General features: G+C 53.2%; 1 protein-coding gene across 1 annotated transcript in view; it reads right to left on the bottom strand.

Moving 5' to 3' along the window:
- Positions 1-32: 32 nt before the first annotated feature.
- The window catches only part of LOC149370386 (uncharacterized), a 62,238-nt gene continuing 41,982 nt past the window's right edge, over positions 33-20,288 (bottom strand). Inside the window, exons 6-8 of the mRNA XM_089577735.1 lie at positions 2,552-2,743; positions 967-1,293; positions 33-128 (exon numbers count right to left, since the gene is read on the bottom strand). Of these exons, the coding sequence (XP_089433861.1) occupies positions 33-128; positions 967-1,293; positions 2,552-2,743 (615 nt within the window). The remainder of the gene's footprint in view (positions 129-966; positions 1,294-2,551; positions 2,744-20,288) is intronic.

Genomic DNA, 20,288 nt, shown 5'->3' on the forward strand with positions numbered 1-20,288 from the left:
TAAAATCTTGGATGTGGGGAATCGGATAGCGGTCAGGGATTGTGGCCTTGTTGAGGGCCCGGTAATCGCCGCACGGCCGCCAGTCGCCGGTCTTTTTGGGCACCGTGTGGAGAGGCGACGCCCAAGAACTGGAGGAGGGGCGGATGAAGCCAAGCTCAAGCATATGCTCAAATTCCTGTTTGGCGACAGCGAGGCGATCCGATGCGAGGCGACGAGCGCGAGCAAACACGGGAGGCCCAGTCGTCACAATATGATGAGTCACGTTGTGAGCGACTGGCGCTTGGAGGGACGGGGGTCGGAAGACATCTGGAAACTCAGCAAGGATGCTGGACCAAGGGCCGGAAACGGTGCTGTGCGCCTGGAGGAGCCGGAGTGGTGGAGCTCGGCAAGAGACGCCTTGGACGACTAGGCTTGTTTCTGAATCCAGTATTCTGTTTTGCCGCATGTCAACTAGGAGCCTGTAGTGCCATAGGAAGTCGGCGCCGATGATTGGCGTGCGCACGTCCGCGATAACAAATGCCCAGCGAAAAGTACGGCGGAGTCCGAGGTCAAGCGTTACCGACTTCTGGCCGTATGTCCGTATGGTGGATTCGTTGACTGCGGTCAGAGGAGGAGAGTCTAAAGGACGGCGCCGCTCAGCCAACGTAGGCGGAAGAACACAGATCTCGGCACCAGTGTCGATGAGGTAGCGGACTTTGGTTACTCGGTCAGTGACGTGGAAAAGACGACTGGATCGCGGGCCGAGAACACCGGTCGCCTTCAGTGTTCGGCCGGACCGTTTCCCGCGAAGGAGCAGGGCTGGCGGCAGTGGCGTGCGCGAGAGCCGTATCGGCGGTGGAACCAGCAAAGGGTCGTCGAGGGCGGAGAACGATTGCCAGAAAAACTGGGGCTTCTACGGCGGGGTGGAGACGACGAATGCGGCCGGTCAGCACGAAGAGCTGCAACTTCAGCTGTAAGCTGCGCCACCTGCCGGGCTAGCTCCTCATGAGTAGCAGTGAGACGGGTATAGCAATCGTTAGGAGCTGGGCTCGATAGCTGAGGGGCAGGAGGGCGATGAAGTGTTGCAAGGGAGGGAAAGCCGACGTCCATGATCTTATCCGCAAGCGTAGCCAGGGATTCCAGGGTCTGAGACGAAGACGCGCTCAGGATCATGCGCACCTGCGGAGGCAGGCGCTGCAGGAAGAGTTCCCGCAGGAGCGTGCTGTCGTGGGGAGTAGCCAAGTCTCCATCCAGGGCGGTCATGCGACGCAACAGCTCGGTAGGTTTGCGATCTCCAAGCTCTCCTACTTGCACCTGCGCAAACATGATGATGACCAACTGGAGGTCATCCACCGGAAAGTCATCAAGCGGGCTCTCGACCTCCCGGTCACCACGTCCAACCAGCGACTTCTGGCCTTGGGCGTGGTGAACACATTTCGGGAGCTTCGAGAGGCCCACTTAGTCAACCAATACACGCGTCTTGCACAGACCACGTCCGGTCGCCGCCTCTTGGACCGGCTACACATCAAACATGACTACCATATTGAGGAAAGGGAGAGAGTGCCAGCACCCTGGAGACGCGCCCTCCGGGTCCGACCCCTTCCCCGCAACATGTCCAGAGAAGACCATAGCGGTCGTCGTCAGGCGCGCGCGGAAGCGTTGGCGCGATACTATGGTAACCAACAACATGTGTATTACGTGGACGTTGCCGGCCCACACCACGGGGTGTGGTACACGGCCGCAGTCGTACACAACACAAACACAGTCAACGGGCTCACTTTCAAAGCCTACAGCGCAACACACGCGGAGGAGATTGCCATTGCTCTTGCTCTCACTACTCCCAAGTCGAAACACATCATCACCGACTCGCGAGGGGCCTGTCGGAACTACGAGTTGGGCTGGGCTCCCCCGCTTGCCTGGCGCATACTGGAATATAGCTGTCGATCTGAAGATCCAACTCCACGCAACCTGATTCGGGCCCCCGGTCACCAGGGACTCCAGGGAAACGAACAGGCCGATCAGGCCGCCCGCGCACTCTCTCCCCGGGCTATCTCCCTGTCCTTGGAAGGGTACTCCCAATCAGACAATCTGGCCATTACATTCAAACAAATCACCGATTACTACAAGGAGGAGCACCGGCGCTACCCGGCCCCTTGTAAGGGTCTGGATCGCGCTGACGAGCGCCTCCTCATCAAAATTCTTACTAACACTGTACTGTGCCCGGCGGTGCTTAAACATTTCAATACATCCTTTGATGGCGCGTGCCAGTTCTGTGGGGAGGTGGCTGACACCTTCCACATGGTTTGGGCGTGTCAGTCAAACCCATCTATCCCCCCCAACCCCAACCCCACCAGAGAGGACTGGGAGGCGGCCCTGCTCGGCTGTCAGGACCTAAAGACCCAAAAGGCCTTGGTTCACCGGACGCGGGCGGCGTTGCTTGCCAATGGGGCCCCGGAATAGGGGCTCCACCTAGTATTGTTAGGGGAAAGGGCTAATAGGGCCTACCCCAATCACCTCTCTGTAAATATTTATTGTATTATAAATGTTTTTCACCACCACCACCACCAAGCTCTTCTGAGGTAAGGAGCTGCTGCAGGCGACGCGGCTCCGTTTCAGTAGTTCTCTGGATGAGCATCGCTTTGAGATGATCGTATGGGCGATCGGCAGGCGGAGAGCGCAAGACGTCGCGAACAACCGCAGCAGTAGCAGGCGTGAGCGCACCAATGACATGGCCGAACATAGTCACCTGTGACGTGATGCGGTGCTGGCGGAACAAGGCCTCGATTGTGAAGAACCAAAGTTCCGAGTCCGATGACCAGAAGTCGGGGAGCTTGAGGGCGGAGACCGCGGACTCATGAAGTGGCAGCGTGCGAGGCGACGGAGACGGCAGAGGAGTGGAGGGATCCATGGCCAGGGCTTACACGATGGAAGGTAGGCGGGGTCTCGAGCTCCGCGCAGCGGGGGGCCTAGCGAAGCGGCTGATGCAACGCGCAGGGCAGGAGCAGAGAACGAAGACGACATTTCAGTGCCCGGATGAGTGGATTTCAGTGCCCGGATGATGGCTCTCGGTCTCGGCGTGACGTCACCACACTGCCGACAACGTGGGCTAAAAGCATTTCATGCTTAAAAAATTCAGGGGGGCACTTTGTTCACCTTTTAGCCCGAGGTTCTTTAAACCGGGCTCAGGTGGCCTCTGATCGGGGATTCACGAAGGAGCGCATGCACTCATTCAGTGAGCTGACCCAGGCGCACAGAGCCTTACGCCAGCTCTACCCCCCGCCCCACCCCTCCCTAGATAACAAACACGCAACACTCTGGCGCAGACTACAGACACACACACTCCCTTCACCCCTTACCCTAGCCCATTATCATCCCTCCTTCCCCACTCCGGCATGCACTCTATGCGCAGAACCCTTCGCCTCTTCCCTCCACATCATTTCCCTCCGCCCGGCGGACCCTCGCCCGCGGGACCTAGAGAACCTCAAGACCTGGGAGGACTGGGAGACCCTGCTGCGCTCGGAGGACCCGGCCGTGCAGACCATCGCCACCGGCCGTGCTGCCAGTGTTATGGACCTTCGGAACATAAACACTTGAGTGCAGTGGGGTCGTGCGGGGACCCTGGGGCGTGCCCCGAATTCCTCTGTAAATAAAGTTTTCTCTCTCTCTTTGTTGACCTGACCTAAAGTTCGGGGAGGCGGTGCTGCTCTAAGAGTGAAACGCACCTAAGAGTGAAACGCGACAGCGTCTTCCAACGCTGCCAAGGAGTCCGCAGAACGCCATCGCACGTTCGGTTCTACGCCTTGCTCGTCGGTAAATTGGTTTTTGAGGAAAGAAAATGTATCTACCTCGCATACCTCGGTCGACACCTGAACCTCGGCGTAACGGGAAGGGAGGAAGATGGAACCGTATTCACTAGACGCGCCTTTGTTCATTGCAAACCATCGAGCTCGCATGGCGGAGTGGATAGCATGCTCGTCTCGCACTCCGGAGTCCGGGGTCCATTCCCGAACTGGGCCAATTTCCTACTCGGATTTAGCTATTTATGTGGCCTGATTAGAGAGGTTCTTTAGGCTAATTGAGTGATTACGCAATTAACTAACCTCACTGCCACTTAATTGGAGCATCACTATACGATCTGTTTAATTGGTTGCATCGTTACTAGCCAAAGTACAATTGGCCCCGTTTGAAATTCGCGCACTGAGACGTCACGACCGTTTCAACCAGTTGAAAACCCTGACATTTCTGTGGACAACTCCTGCTTACAACGATGAGGCATTAAAGGCTTCCGCCTTAATACACGAAAAACGAGCTAAGTTCCGCAACTGAAGCGAGCCAAGACATCAACACGCACAACGTGCACAATGTTAGAGCTGGTCTGTCGGCGTCGGGGTTGCGCAACACCGTCCGGAACCACTTCATAGTTAACCTCACTCACACGCCGTACCACTCTGTAATAGCCGAAATAGCGGCAGAGCAGTTTCTCACACAAGCCTAGGCGATGCACAGGCCCCAGTAGCACAAGGTGGCGGGCCCATGCGGGTCCGACATGGGCAATGAGGGCTGGTGGCTGCCCGCAATAAACCCACATGGGTCCCCCGTGGGTGCAGTGCTGGCACAAAACGCTGGGGCTGCCCACTTCGTGCCCGAATGGGACCCTCGTCGGCTAGGCATGGGCTTAAACAGACTGGGCAGCCCACCTAGGTCCCACCGCAGATACACGCGGGCCACGATGCGGGCTCTATTATGGTGAAGCGCAGGCAACCCCAAAAGGGGCTGCCCGTACCCCACCATGAGGGAGCCGCAGTGTTTTTGTGTGGTGGTGGTGGTGAAAACTTTTAATTTCTGAAATAGAGTTTGGGAGCAACAGAGTGGCCACGCTACATGGTCGGCGTCCCTATTCCGGGACACCGCATGACAATGCCCCGTCTCTAGCCCGTTTCACCAGAGCTCTTTGGGACTCAAGCGAGGAGCAGTTGAGAAGGGCAGTCTCCCATGCCTCTCTGGAAGGGGTAGGGGAAGGGGGGAGGTAGGGATTTTGAGTACATGCCCACACCATGTGGAAGATATCAGAGGTCTCCCCACAGTGTGGGCATCGCCCATCCGTGTTAGGATCGTAATGCTTTAAGATTGCAGGACAGAGTAGAGTACCTGTCTGCAGGCGCCTTAAAGTTCGCTCCTCCGTCTTACTCAGCCCCTTTCCAGGGGCCGGGAAAAGGCGGTGGATGTCGCTATAATGCGTTATAATTTCCTTGAATCGCAGCAGCGGCTGGTTAGTCTCCGAGCCAGAAGAGCTGGGATGAGGAGCCCGGTGAGTAAGCGCTCGGGCAGCCGCGTCAGCGGCCTCATTACCTCGTAAGCCCTGGTGGCCAGGAGCCCAAATGATTCTTTTGGGTGTTGGATCAGTGGCAGTCCGTCTTAGAATGCAAGCAGCTAAGGGGGAGATCTCCCTGCCAAGTAATGATCACATGCTTTTCGGGAGTCCGTAATGATGATTCTCGAATTGGCGTGGGCGGCAGCAAGCGCTATCGCTACTTCCTCGGCTCGCATTGAATTCGGGGCTCGAAAAGAGAGTCCATCAACGTGCATTTCCTGGTGAACGACAGCGGCCGTGTAAAATCCCGTGGGCGATGGGCCTGCTACGTCTACATAATATACACCGGGTCGGGAGCCGTGTTGTCTCTCAAGAGCCCGAGCCCGCGCTTGTCGCCTGTTTACGTGCATGTCGGTGTCCATGTTACGGGGGAGCGGGGAGACCCAGAGCATATGGCGCCACAGTACTGGGGACGCTCCGCCTCCTCTGGAGTGCAGTCGTGTTGGATGTGTAAGTGGTTTAGCAGGCGGCGCCCAGGGGCCGTCTGCATGAGCCGCGTGTATTGGTTCACGAGGTGGGCCTCCCGCAGCTCCTGGTAGGAGTTTAGCACCCCCAACGCCTTGAGTTTGGCATTAGAGGTAGCCACCGGGAGATCCAGGGCTCGCTTAGTTGCCTTGCGGATGACGGCGTCTATTCGCGCCTCGTCTTGCTTAGTAATGCGGAGATATGGCACGGCGTAGAGGATCCGGCTAGTCACGAAGGCATAGACGAGCCGAAGCGCGTCCCTGCCCCGCAGACCGCCCCGCTTGTTGGAAACGCGGCGGATCATGCGCCCTACCTGTTCGCCTACTCTCTTGAGTTTCAGAATGGTGGAGTCCGGTCTGAGTCTGTGGTGAATGAAAAGGCCCAGAATACGGAGCTCCTCCACCTCTCTAATAGGACCTCCTGACAGAGAGATGTGAATTGCTGTCCTATCCTTTGGGTTCGCTCTGACATGCAAAAGCTCTGATTTCGCTGGAGCACATTGGAGCCCACAGTCAATGGCATACGCATCGACTATGGAAGCGGCCTGCTGAAGGCGGGCCTCCATGTCCCCAAGGCTCCCCTCAGTGGTCCAAATTGTAATGTCATCTGCATACAACGCGTGTTGAATGCCTTCCACCCGGGGCAGTTGGCTTGGGAGGTGCATCATAGCTATGTTGAACAGGAGCGGTGATAACACCGCTCCCTGAGGGGTACCCCGTGTTCCCATCATGTAAGGGCCGTATTCCTCGCCCTCAATCCGAAGAAAGGCCTGGCGATTAGTCAAGAAATCTCTTACTTACGCGTAGGCCCTAGCCCCACAATCGGTAGAACTCAAGTTGGCCAGGATGCTTCCGTGTTTAACATTGTCGAAAGCTCCTTTCAGATCAAGGGCGAGGATGGCTTTGTCATTGTGTTGCATAGTTGTGGGTCGTATTACATCCCTGTGCAGCTGGAGAAGGACATCCTGTGCAGACATGTGGGGGCGAAACCCGAACATGGTAACTGCAAAGAAGCCCTTACTCTCCAGGTATGGAGAGAGGCGATCCCGAACCATCGTCTCCATAAGCTTGCCCGCACATGAGGTCAGTGATATGGGCCTCAGGTTCTCCGTATTCACGGCCTTACCTGTTTTAGGGATAAAGGACACAAGTGACGTTTTCCACTCGGGAGGGAGTGGACGCCCGTCCCAGATTTGGTTGATTTATTCTAATAAATGGAGGTAGGCTGAGTCCGGTAGGTTCGCCAACAGGTTCACTGTTATGTGATCCCGTCCCGGAGCCGTACCCCGGCGCATTTTTGCTAAGGCCGCCTTAAGGTCGTGCAACTCAAAAGGGGCATCAAGTGTTTCATTAGGCCTGCCAGAGTACATGTACTCAGGCCCAGGCGGGTCCTCCGTACGACAAAGATATCTGTCGCACAGAGTGTCCGCAAGTTGCGCCGTCGTACCTTGATACCCTTGCAGAGCCCACCGGAGCTGCTTTTGCGTCTCCCCTCTCGTTTGAGAGGGGTCGATTAGACTGCGAAAGAGACGCCACGTCCCCTTCGAGCTCATCTGATGAGCTGCGGCGTCGCAGCGTGCTATCCAATTTGAATCTGAGAGTTCGGCAGCATACGCTGCAGCTTGCTCTGTGAGTTGGCAAAGAGCTAGTATTCCCGCCTTCAGCCTACATGGGACCCGCGTAGGAAATGCAGGGGCTAAACTATGGGCTTCATAGTGGCGAAGCGTTTCAGGCATGCAGTTTGGGCTGTCTTAGCAACACCGGCGAAGGTCCCGCGTGGGCTGGGCATGGGCACATTTGCCATTCCGACGTCTTGTATTCTAAATCGGATATGAAAGGGGTAAGCATGGGCTGCGTGCAGTTCGTGTGCATAAAAGATGGGGCTACATGACGGTGAAGTGCGGGCGCACCCAACAGGGGCTGCCCGTGCAGCGCCCTAACGGAGTCAATTGGGCTGTGTGTGGGCTAACACCAGTATTCCCGCCTGTAGCCTAAATTGGTCCTGCATAGAAAATATATGGGCTAGGCATGGGCGCAATTGCGATTCCAACATCTTCCCAGCCTGTATCGTACATATCTGGTAGAAAAGGCCTAAGCGTGAGCTGCGCACTAGCAAAACATACAGTGTGTGCGGGCAAACGGCTAGTATAAGGTGTCCCAGCTAAATCAAACCAAACTTTTAAAAAAGGCGAAGTGTCCTAGTCCAGTGAAACCACCTCAGGGTTGTTCATAGTCGCGTGGCCTAGTCTTGAGTATTTTTTTCGCTCTTCAAGGTTAATTAGTTAGTTCAGTTTAATTAGCTAACTTTTTAATTATTAACTTGAGGAAGAAAGTGTCAATGCAAATGTTTTAGACCACCTCGAAAAACCGCTAGTAGTGCGGTTTCCGTCAAGTTACGATTTACGTAGCTTCATTTATTGGCCTTAAAAGAAAGTTGTCACGTGACCAGCTGCTCGCTTACTTCTCTGTCCCAATGTGCACCCAAAGTCTCATCGAGGAGAGTACTTCAGAAAAAATGGATTTTATTCTTTAAGGCGCGTCTTGGGACGTTGAAGGGGCACAGTTGTCATGTGAAAGCTTTTTCTTATTATGCGGGTTATGGTTAGAGACCGGTAAAAAAACTACTTTACGCAAATATTACTTTGCTGCAAATGTCTCAGTAAGCTGTTTCTCAAAGCGGTCTACAACTTTTCCATTGACACTTTGTTCCTCAAGTCAATAATTAAAAAGTTTGTTAATTAAGCTTAACTGATTAGTCAACCTTGAAGAACGAAAAAATACTGCAGACTAGGTCACGCGACTCTAAACAACCCTCATTTGGTTTGAGACGGCTAGGACACGCCGTGTTTTTTAAAAGCTTGGTTACATTTAGCTGGGACACCTATCCGCCAGCAGCCTTCGTAAATCCTGCGCAGATTACTCTGGGCTTCACAGTGCAGAAACATCATGCGCCATTAGCGAGTTGCCGGGCAAAACCTATCGACAGTCCCACGTACACTCGTTGTACACGGGAAGAGTTGACATTCTCGCATTTAGTCTGCCTGCATATCCTACATCAGAGGTAAAAGGGTTAAGCGTGTCCAAATTGCAAGACCTTGCACGTTTCACCCTGACGAAGAGCTGCTCTTTGAACGTCGTAATAACAAAAGAACCCGCTTCTGAGATTTGTTGATGCTTCTTTTGCGTTTATCGCATTGTATTTTTTTCTGGTGTGCTACGGTCGCCGCGGAGAAAGCTGCCAGGATCAGGTTTCTTGCTTGTTTCAATGCACTTCAATTACGCCAGTACTGCAAGCGCTTTCGTCGTCTCCATGCAACATGTGGCACATGGAATTCATGACTGGTTGATGAACACAGCGAGCCTCCGGTGACTGCGCCAGAGGCTGCAAAAGGTTTGTTGCTGTCGCGTTGATTGCAGCAGCTTTCTTAATGTCCGCTAGCAGCAGTCTGTAGCGAAGCACCGATCAAGACACAAAATTCTTGGTTTTTGTGCAGGCATTCTTTGCGCGTCTTCTTCGTCAAGTGATCGCACATTGATAACGCAACTTGGCCAAACGCTATCGCGAGCGGCCCCACCCTTCACCCTATCAGGAAGAGATACTAATCACAAATCGCCGAGAACATTTCTATCGACGAACAAGAAAAGGTTAGCTAGCGAAAAGGTACAGTGCTAGAGAGAACAAAATAAAAACAAACTCCTGTAGAAACGTCACACAAGTAACCTGTCTTTGCGCACTTTCTTTTCAAGATTTTTTTCATTCCTCTCACCACCGCCTTCCCTGCTTTTCGTGTGTCCGCACTCAAAAAAAAAAAACCTGCTCAACCCTGGTTTTTCTGTCTGCCTTTGTTCCTTCCCCGAGGGCTCCTCTGTGTGTGTCCTGTCCCTCCCAGCCCCCTTCCCCGAAATGGCGCGGAGGCACTCACTCTACAGCCCACTACCGAACATTTTAAACCGCCCTCCCGACCACACTCCCCGCGACGCTCCATGAAGTAGAGAGGGGGCTCCCATTCTACTTGTTCTGTGTCCGGTCGCTGCGCTGGGACGTTGTGCAGAAGTGCACCCCCGCCTTTCCTGCGTTTGTTTGGAACCGGTTTTTATTTCCTGTGGTTGGGTTCTGTGTCAAGGGATGAAGGTAGCTGCGTAAACACGCTGGCACTCGCTAGTCCTCGTCGAATTTGTGTTATAAAGTTTTTTGTGTCTTTCCTCGCGTTGCTTGATCAATCCACGATCGAAGATGACATCGCCTTCCATGCGTACGTCCAGTGCAAGTATGGTGGAACCCTGTCGTCCTTGTCTCAGTGTTGAATAACTTCGGTCCGAAAGACGTGAGTGGTGAACAGTAACATTTACTGACATTTGAGCGGTGGAGGCCACGGCGGTGAAGGCGGATTTTATGACGCCGACGTCGTGCTGCTAGGACGTAAGCACGCATTAGAAATCACTCTGTCGTCTGAGTACTGCCGCCGTCTCAGTTATATGCTCGGCGTCAACAGAAACTTTCTAGTTGTTCAATGTCTTTTTTTGAACCACTCAGTTGTAGATTGCACAGCGTAGAAAGACAAAATACCGAAACATTTTCTCTCAGTTACAAACCGAAATTTCTTTTCCTTCATGGTAACAAGACTAAAATTAGTTTTGTGGTATGTATTCTTTCTTTACACAGGCATATGGTGCATACGTGCGATCGCAATCAGCGACGAGCGTCCTGAGGGGGAGCGGCTCAATGCCCTGAACAAACATCACGCATCGCATCGATGCTGCGGAATGTGCCGTAAATAAAGGAGGATGACCAAGCAAGCATTGGAATCGTCCGAGCAACCTGTTTACGCACCAACAATGTTACGACACACATTTGCAACACAACATTGATTCAAATACGAAAGGCGTGAGGTGCATTCACGATACTGAGCATTGCCAATGCTCAAGTCCAGGCATCATGAGACGCCTGGCTTTTCCGTGGCTTCTCTTTCGTCCTGTCTTCTTTGGCACGCATTATCTCTTTTTAAGTAATGTGACGTACACCTTCCGCTGCGTGAAATTCTCGGTAGCTTCTTTTCCTCTTTTTTTTCCTTTTCTTATACCTTAGCGATTACCAATCCATAATCACTTTACCGATAACGATCGTCGATTACAATCCCAATTATCGATTACCTATCATCAATCCTTATCTAGCTTACAGAGCACGGCATACTACGCCAGCCACTTCTACACATACACACCATTTGTTCCCGTACACAGAAGCACCATAACACCCCTTTTCATTCCGTCCAATTTCTGACGCGTAATTTGCATATTAATATTTGTCTGGCTCCGCGGTGGCTCAGTGGCTATGGTGCTCGGCTGCTGACCCAAAGGACGCGGGTTCGATCCCGGCCGCGGCAGCTGGAATTTCTTTGGAGGAGAAATTCTAGAGGCCCGTGTACTGTGCGATGTCAGTGCACGTTAAAGGGCCCGTGCCCACCCCAGCGCAGCAGACACTCTCTACCTCTCTTTGAGTGAGCCTCCTCTCCTTCCGTTCCCTCCTCGAAATTCTTCTCTCCCGCTCCTCGTCGAGTAGGCTCGGCAAGGCAAAATCTCCCCTTCGTTCTCCGGCGTAAGCCGGAGGCGTGGTGTCTGTGGAGTGCGTCACAGGGCGACGTCATGGCCCCGCCTTCAATAGAATTCTTTTCTTGGTTTTTGCATTTTCTTCGCACACTGAACGATCGAGAGGCGCGATCGGCTCGACCACCTAGACTTGTTAGCGAGCGCATCCTTTCATACATCTGTTTGTCATTCCCAGTTAACGAGCCACCTTTTCATTTTCTTTTAGGCCTCCCCACCGTTTCACGAGCGGAGGGGCGGAAGTCGGTTGTGTTCGAAACACACGGCGAAGCGCGGACCCGGCAACCGCCCGTTTGCTTTTCTCCATGCGTGTTTGTGTTCTGTGTGTTTGTGTCTTTTCTCCGCTCCAAAGCATATGTCATTCATTGGAGTCAAGGCGTACGCAAGATGCACGAAAGATAAGCGGTGTGCGTGCGGAGCGGTGAAGTGGGCGAGCGAGGGAAAGGCTCTGCTGCACTACTAATTAAAACCTTGTTTTGGGGGGCTCGCATAGAAGAAAAGAAACTGAGAAGGGAGCGCGCACGCAGAGCGTCTCGTGACGTGATCACGGCGGGGGGGAGGGGGGGGGGCGAACCAACTCCCTCAGTTTTACTATTTTTTTACTTTTTATGGCTAGGGTTCAAGGCTGTCGCCGCACGCTCCCTCCGCAGTTTTTTTTTTTTTGTTCCTTCATGCGGGTTTGTAGGCATGAGCCAGAACAGAAGGCGCTGCGGAAAGCCTTGTGCAGACGACGCGACGCCAAGGCTACGCCCAACCTTCTCCCGTCAGTCAGAACGATGCACCAATGGAGTGCCTTTAGCGAAAGTAGCCCCCCTTGACGTCAGCGGGGTGCAGAGTAGTGGGCCGGGCCCGTTTTTGAAGGAAGGAAAGAACGAACGGGCTTTGATTTGAATTTTCGCAGCTTTTCGGGGCGGGCATGGCTCTAGTATTTTGCAGAGGTTATCTTCGATGCCTCATCTATGCAGTGGGCTTGTTTTTCAAAAATTTCCGGGCCCTGAGCAGTGGCCCTTTAAAGAACCCCAGGTGGTCGAAATTTCCGGAGCCCTCCACTACGGCGTCTCTCAAAGCCTTAGTCGCTTTGGGACGTTAAACCCCATAAACCAAACCAAACCAAACTAGTTGTACACGGGAAGAGTTGACATTCTCGCATTTAGTCTGCCTGCATGTCCTACATCAGAGGTAAAAGGGTTAAGCGTGTCCAAATTGCAAGACCTTGCACGTTTCACCCTGACGAAGAGCTGCTCTTTGAACGTCGTAATAACAAAAGAACCCGCTTCTGAGATTTGTTGGTGCTTCTTTTGCGTTTATCGCATTGTATTTTTTTCTGCTGTGCTACGGTCGCCGCGGAGAAAGCTGCGAGGATAAGGTTTCTTGCTTGTTTCGATGCACTTCAATTACGCCAGTACTGCAAGCGCTTTCGTCGTCTCCATGCAACATGTGGCACATGGAATTCATGACTGGTTGATGAACACAGCGAGCCTCCGGTGACTGCGCCAGAGGCTGCAAAAGGTTTGTTGCTGTCGCGTTGATTGCAGCAGCTTTCTTAATGTCCGCTAGCAGCAGTCTGTAGCGAAGCACTGATCAAGACACAAAATTCTTGGTTTTTGTGCAGGCATTCTTTGCGCGTCTTCTTCGTCAAGTGATCGCACATTGATAACGCAACTTGGCCAAACGCTATCGCGAGCGGCCCCACCCTTCACCCTATCAGGAAGAGATACTAATCACAAATCGCCGAGAACATTTCTATCGACGAACAAGAAAAGGTTAGCTAGCGAAAAGGTACAGTGCTAGAGAGAACAAAATAAAAACAAACTCCTGTAGAAACGTCACACGAGTAACCTGTCTTTGCGCACTTTTATTTCAAGATTTTTTTCTTTCCTCTCACCACCGCCTTCCCTGCTTTTCGTGGGTCCGCACTCAAAAAAAAAAACCTGCTCAACCCTGGTTTTTCTGTCTGCCTTTGTTCCTTCCCCGAGGGCTCCTCTGTGTGTGTCCTGTCCCTCCCAGCCCCCTTCCCCGAAATGGCGCGGAGGCACTCACTCTACAGCCCACTACCGAACATTTTAAACCGCCCTCCCGACCACACTCCCCGCGACGCTCCATGAAGTAGAGAGGGGGCTCCCATTCTACTTGTTCTGTGTCCGATCGCTGCGCAGGGACGTTATGCAGAAGTGCACCCCCGGCTTTCCTGCGTTTGTTTGGAACCGGTTTTTATTTCCTGTGGTTGGGTTCTGTGTCAAGGGATGAAGGTAGCTGCGTAAACACGCTGGCACTCGCTAGTCCTCGTCGAATTTGTGTTATAAAGTTTTTTCTGTCTTTCCTCGTGTTGCTTGATCAATCCACGATCGAAGATGACATCGCCTTCCATGCGTACGTCCAGTGCAAGTATGGTGGAACCCTGTCGTCCTTGTCTCAGTGTTGAATAACTTCGGTCCGAAAGACGTGAGTGGTGAACAGTAACATTTACTGACATTTGAGCGGTGGAGGACACGGCGGTGAAGGCGGATTTTATGACGCCGACGTCGTGCTGCTAGGACGTAAGTACGCATTAGAAATCACTCTGTCGTCTGAGTACTGCCGCCGTCTCAGTTATATGCTCGGCGTCAACAGAAACTTTCTATTTGTTCAGTGTCTTTTTTTGAACCAGTCAGTTGTAGATTGCACAGCGTAGAGAGACAAAATACCGAAACATTTTCTCTCAGTTACAAACCGAAATTTCTTTTCCTTCATGGTAACAAGACTAAAATTAGTTTTGTGGTGTGTATTCTTTCTTTACACAGGCATATGGTGCATACGTGCGATCGCAATCAGCGACGAGCGTCCTGAGGGGGAGCGGCTCAATCCCCTGAACAAACATCACGCATCGCATCGATGCTGCGGAATGTGCCGTAAATAAAGGAGGATGACCAAGCAAGCATTGGAATCGTCCGAGCAACCTGTTTACGCACCAACAATGTTACGACACACATTTGCAACACAACATTGATTCAAATACGAAAGGCGTGAGGTGCATTCACGATACTGAGCATTGCCAATGCTCAAGTCCAGGCATCATGAGACGCCTGGCTTTTCCGTGGCTTCTCTTTCGTCCTGTCTTCTTTTGCACGCATTATCTCTTTTTAAGTAATGTGACGTACACCTTCCGCTGCGTGAAATTCTCGGTAGCTTCTTTTCCTCTTTTTTTTCCTTTTCTTATACCTTAGCGATTACCAATCCATAATCACTTTACCGATAACGATCGTCGATTACAATCCCAATTATCGATTACCTATCATCAATCCTTATCTAGCTTACAGAGCACGGCATACTACGCCAGCCACTTCTACACATACACACCATTTGTTCCCGTACACAGAAGCACCATAACACCCCTTTTCATTCCGTCCAATTTCTGACGCGTAATTTGCATATTAATATTTGTCTGGCTCCGCGGTGGCTCAATGGTTACGGCTCTCGGCAGCTGACCCGAAAGACGCGGGTTCGATCCCGGCCGCGGCGGCCGAATTTCGATGAAGGCTAAATTCTAGAGGCCCGTGTACTGTGCGATGTCTTTGCACGTTAAAGAACCCCAGGTGGCCGAAATTTCCGAAGCCCTTCACTACATCGTCCCTCATAGCCTGAGTCGCTTTGGGACGTTAAGCCCCCATACACCACACCAATATTTGTTTTTTTTTACTACCATCAGACCAGAACACATCCCAAACACAACTTACTAAGCCATACACCGGACCACGCGTTCAATGGGTGTCGCTCAAACACGTCTGAAGCAATTACCCTTCGTGGCCTACGGGAATAAAGAACAAACAAAAACATTCGTGGCATACGCGTTACTTGCCCACCTGGCGCAGTCGGGCTATTTTATTTTTCTATTTACAGGAATTGGGGTTTTTTTCCGACGGGTGGAGCCGGGATTTCACCTGAACGAGCTCCTTATGCTGTCGCTTAATACCTGCGACTGTCCAATACTAGACCTTTCCCGGAATGCATCACAGCTCGCGTTTCTTGTTCAATGGGAAAAAGATAGCGCAAAACCGAGGTGTCTTAAACAAGGAGAAGAAATTGGGCGGGGGAGCCATCACCCAAGGAAAACCGGTTGACAAGCAAAAGTGGACTGTTTTGCCTGTGGATGAAGTCCAGATTGGGAAAATTAGTGTATATTCATAATGATGGTTCAACAGCGCTAACACACCAAGACCAAGAAAGAGAGAGGACACACACACCGGCGCTGAATTCAGCGCTGGTGTGTGTCCTGTCTCTTTCTTGGTCTATGTGGGTTTGCCTGTGGGCCGAACTTGGGCTAGCCCACGTGGGCCGGACTTGGGCTAGCCCACGTTTTCCGGGCTTGGGCTAGCCCATGTGGGCCAGACTTGGGCTAGCCCGTGTGGGTCCCCGCAGCACTGCCGCCTACGACCCCCTGGAGGTCCCCTCTGAGAAGTCCATTACTGCCCCTATGGGTCCCACTAAGGACTGAGGAAAGCCCCCTGTATAGTTTTTATGCGTGCTGGCCATAGGGGTCCCCTGCTGGTCCTATGTAGCAAGCCCACTGGGCTGCCCATTTGGGTCCCGCGCGATGCCTAGTTGCAAATCCCGCACATATCCCACATCGGGCCCCCATGGGCTGCCGGTGTGGGGCCCACGAGGGCCCGCAATTCCGAGCCCCGTTTGTGCTACTGGGGGGAGTCCACACCCAGACTTGGTACAGGGTTTCTAGTCAACCTGTCGGTGGCGAAGGTTGTAACGGCGCGCATCGGTGCTCTGCTGTAGCCCGATGTGCACGCGGGCTAGCTGACGGGCTTCTTCAGCACGTTGGGCAAATTGTTGAGCGTCTGGGTCGAGTTGGTCATCCTCAGGGCACGGAAGCATGGCATCAAGCATGCTCTGGACTTCACGTCCGTACACAAGGCGGAACGGAGTAAAGCGCACAGTTTCCTGCAGGGCGGTGTTGTAGGCGAAAATGACATACGGCAGGACCTCATCTCAAGTTTTGTGTCGGACATCTACGTACATGGAAAACATGTCAGCAAGGGTCCTGTTCAATCGTTGGGTCCAGCCATTGCTCTGCGGATGCTAGGCTGTGCTCTTGCGGTGCGCTGTGCAGCTCAGCCGAGAGATTTGGTCGATTAGATACGCTGTAAACGCCGTCCCTCTGTCTGTAATCCCGTGCAAAGGCGCGCCATGTAGCAAGACGATGTTGTGCATAAAAAAATGGCTGAGGCTTAGCTAAGCCTAGTCAGATGCGAAGCATATTGATGGCTAGGCTTGGTAAAGGTCCTCGCTTTGTTCTTCAGTTGTTGTAGAACGTTGTCGCCGAGCCGCATATTGAGCACGCCGCTTAGTCAGACGTTCATCCCGCTCTTCATCGGTCTCTGTGGCACGCTGAAGCTTTCGCTTCTCGTTCAAATCAGCCCTGCTTCTAGGCGGCATCCCAACACCTGGCCGCCTCGTAAGTGCCCGGAGAGCGAGGCAAGCTCAGCTTTATACCGCTGCTGTAGCGTCACGTGGTCAGCTGCAGCGCCTCTGATGTGGAGCCTCCACCGCCGTGGCCGACCACGCGTGCCGGCAGCCCATCTCTCCTCTGCTGTGACGTCATGTTGTCACGTGGTCAGCCGCCGCGCCTCTGATGTGGAGCCTCCACCGCCGCGGCCGACCGCGCGAGCTGGCAGCCCATCTCTCCTCTGCTGTGACGTCATGTTGTCAAGTGGTGTCACGTGGTCACGCTAAAGGTCAATGGTAGCTCCACCGCCGCGCTCGACGGGCTGTAGTGTAGCTCTAGTAATATGCTTCGCATAAAACTCCGCGACTTCGGAATCTGTGCCTGGAGAGATCGCCTTGGTCTCGGCGTAGCCAGTCAAATAGTCGGTAGCAACTATGAACACTTATCGCCGCCCGCGACAAAGGGAAAGGGCCGAGGAGGTCCATGCCGATTTGGTCGAACGGAGCGCGAGGGTCTGTAATAGGCTTGAGAAAACCCGCCGGCTTAAGTGGTGGCATTTTAGGGCGCTGGCATTCTCGGCAGGTTTTAACGTAGCGTTTGACAGCAGCACAAAGTCCAGGCCAGCAGTACATGTTCCTTAATCTGGCGAGCGTACGTGAAAAGCCTAAGTAGCCATACATGGGCTCATCCTAGCAGGCGAAAAGAACGCCAGCTCAGAGATCAGCTGGAATGATGAGAAGGTAAGGTCTATCGTTGCCTCTCGAGTTCTTGTACAAGAGACCTTGTTCTTCTTGTACAAGTATAGCCGTATCTCTACCTTCACGGGCGTCATTGATAGGGCGAAGGTCCCAGTCCGCCCTCTGCCGGGTCAATAGCTGGGAGGTGGTGAGTGTACCAAGAAAGCCACTGTCGTCTTCAGGTGCAGCATCGCTAGGATCAACAGGTGCACGCGACAGTGGGTCGGCGTCTTCGTGTCTGTGGCCAGACTTGTAGCCAATGATGATGTCAAATTCCTGGACCCGTAAGCTCCAGCGTGCCAGGAGCCCAGATTGGTCTCGCAAATTTGCCAGCCAGCATAAGCAGTGGTGATCGGTTACGACTTTGAATAGGAGGCCGTATAGATAAGGGCGAAACTTCATTGTGGCCCACACGAGCTCAATACATTCTTTTTCAGACGTAGAGTAATTGCTCCCGGCGCGGGAGAGAGTACGGCTAGCATAAGCGATAACCCTCTCAATACCCTCTTGGTGTTGAACAAAGACCGCGCCAAGACCGATGTTACTGGCGTCGGTGTGAACCTCGGTATCGGCAACTTCGTCGAAGTGCGCAAGAATGGAAGGTGTTTGAAGGCGCTGGCGGAGCGTAGAGAAAGCGGTCTGTTGCTCAGTGATCAAGAGAAAGGAGGTGGTATTCATGGTACGGCGCGTTAACAGCTCGGCAATGGTCGAAAATTCCGCAATAAAGCGCCGATAATACGCACAGAGACCCAGGAAGCGGTGGACAGCTTCCTTGTCGGTTGAACGGGAAATGTGCGACGGCGGCAGTCTTTTCGGGGTCCGGCCGTACTACCTCAGCGCTGAAAACGTGACCCAGAAATCTGAGCTCTTCGTAACCGAAATGACACTTCTGGGGCTTCAGGGTAAGGTATGCCGAGAGGAGGGCTTCGAGGACAGCCCGCAGGCGCTAGAGATGTTGATCAAACGTTTCGGAAAAAACGACGGCGTCGTCCAAGTAAACAAGACAGCTTTGCCACTTGAGGTCTGTGAGTACGTTGTCCATCATCCTTTTAAACGTAGCCGGGGCGGAGCACAAACCGAAAGGAAGCACTATGAATTCATAGAGGCCATCTGGAGTGACAAAAGGTGTTTTTTCGCGGTCCCCTTCGTCTACTTTAATTTGCCAATAGCCGCTCTTTAAGTCAATGGATGAGAAGTACTTAGCGCGCCGTAATCTATCCAGTGAGTCGTCAATGCGCGGCAACGGGTAGACGTCCTTTTTTGGTCACACTGTTCAGCCTGCGATAGTCGACACGAAACCGGAGAGTGCCATCCTTCTTCCTAACGAGGACTACAGGCGAAGACCACGGGCTTTGGGAAGGTGAACAACGCCATCGTCAAGTATTTCCTGAACCTGAGTTTGAATAACTGCCCCTTCTTTAGCAGAAACACGGTAAGGCTGCTGTCGTATGTTGCGAGCGTCGTCGTAGGTGATGATGCGGTGCAGCGTGATGGGTGTTTGACGAACCTTCGAGGAGGAAGCGACGCACCGCTTGTATTCCAGCAGCCGCTGCTCCAAGGCCAGTCGTTGCTCCCGAGACAGATCGCAGTTTATGTCGACGTTTTCAAGCGAGGATTCACCAGTGCCGGCTGCCGCGGACGCAAAACAATCAGGAATATCGATAACAGTTTCGGCAGAAGCGATAGCAGTTCTGACAAAAAGGTGCCGATACTCATTACCAAAATTAGTGACCAGGACTGCACACCGCCCACCACGAAGCGTTAGCAGACTGCGAGCGGCACAGATGCCTTGAGTAAGCAGTCACCGAAGCTGTGCCGCGCACCCGCCCCGCCATGTGGAGCTGATATGGGTGCCTTCCCACTCCAGGATTCCCGGAAACGAGGCCGCCAACTCTTTAGCCCGAGGTTCTCTCAACCGGGCAGCGGCGGCCTCCGACCTGGGGTTCTCGCGGGAGCGCATGCACTCATTAATGAAATGTCACAGGCCTGCAAAGCCGAGCGTCGGCTCTACCCTCCACCCCGTCCCTCCCTTGACCATTATCATCAGACACTTTGGAGGCGGCTTCAAACACGCACCTTACCCTCACCTTATATACGCTCGCGCTATCACCAAGTCCACACAAACCCCTCCTGTGCCCTCTGCCACCACCCCAAAGCCACTCTAGACCATATCCTTTTCCTCTTCCCGGCGGATCCTCCCCCGCGGGGCCTGGAACACCTTACCACTGGGGAAGCTTGGGAGACCCTACTGCGTTCTGAGGACCCGGCGAAGCAAGCCATCGCCCCCGGCCGGGCTGCCAGCGTCATGAGCCTCCGGGACATGAACATTTGAGTGCAGTGCGGCCGGGCGGGGGCCCACGGACCTGTGTGTCTCAAACTCCCCAGTTGTAAATAAAGTTTTCACCACCGCCTGCCGAGCAGAACGGTGGAGCCAAGTCTTCAGGTCGGCGTTCAGCTACACGATGCTAGTGCGTTCTATCCAGGGAACGCCGACCTGCAGCCAGTGCGATCACGAAGAAAACTAGCGCGTACTGGGTCGCTTAGATCTTAGTAGCCCAGCCATCCACGAATCATAGATGCCAAATCTTTACAGTCGAGACTCTCCAGCCAGTGGCATCCACGGATTCTCCTGACGGCACGGGTTTTCACAAAGGCGCTTGGTAATCCACTGAGATTTCACATCAACGGTTTACATATCGTGT

The sequence above is a fragment of the Amblyomma mixtum genome, chromosome 1 (assembly GCF_055824585.1).
Source record: "Amblyomma mixtum isolate Tamu chromosome 1, ASM5582458v1, whole genome shotgun sequence".
NCBI classification, from domain to species: domain Eukaryota; kingdom Metazoa; phylum Arthropoda; class Arachnida; order Ixodida; family Ixodidae; genus Amblyomma; species Amblyomma mixtum.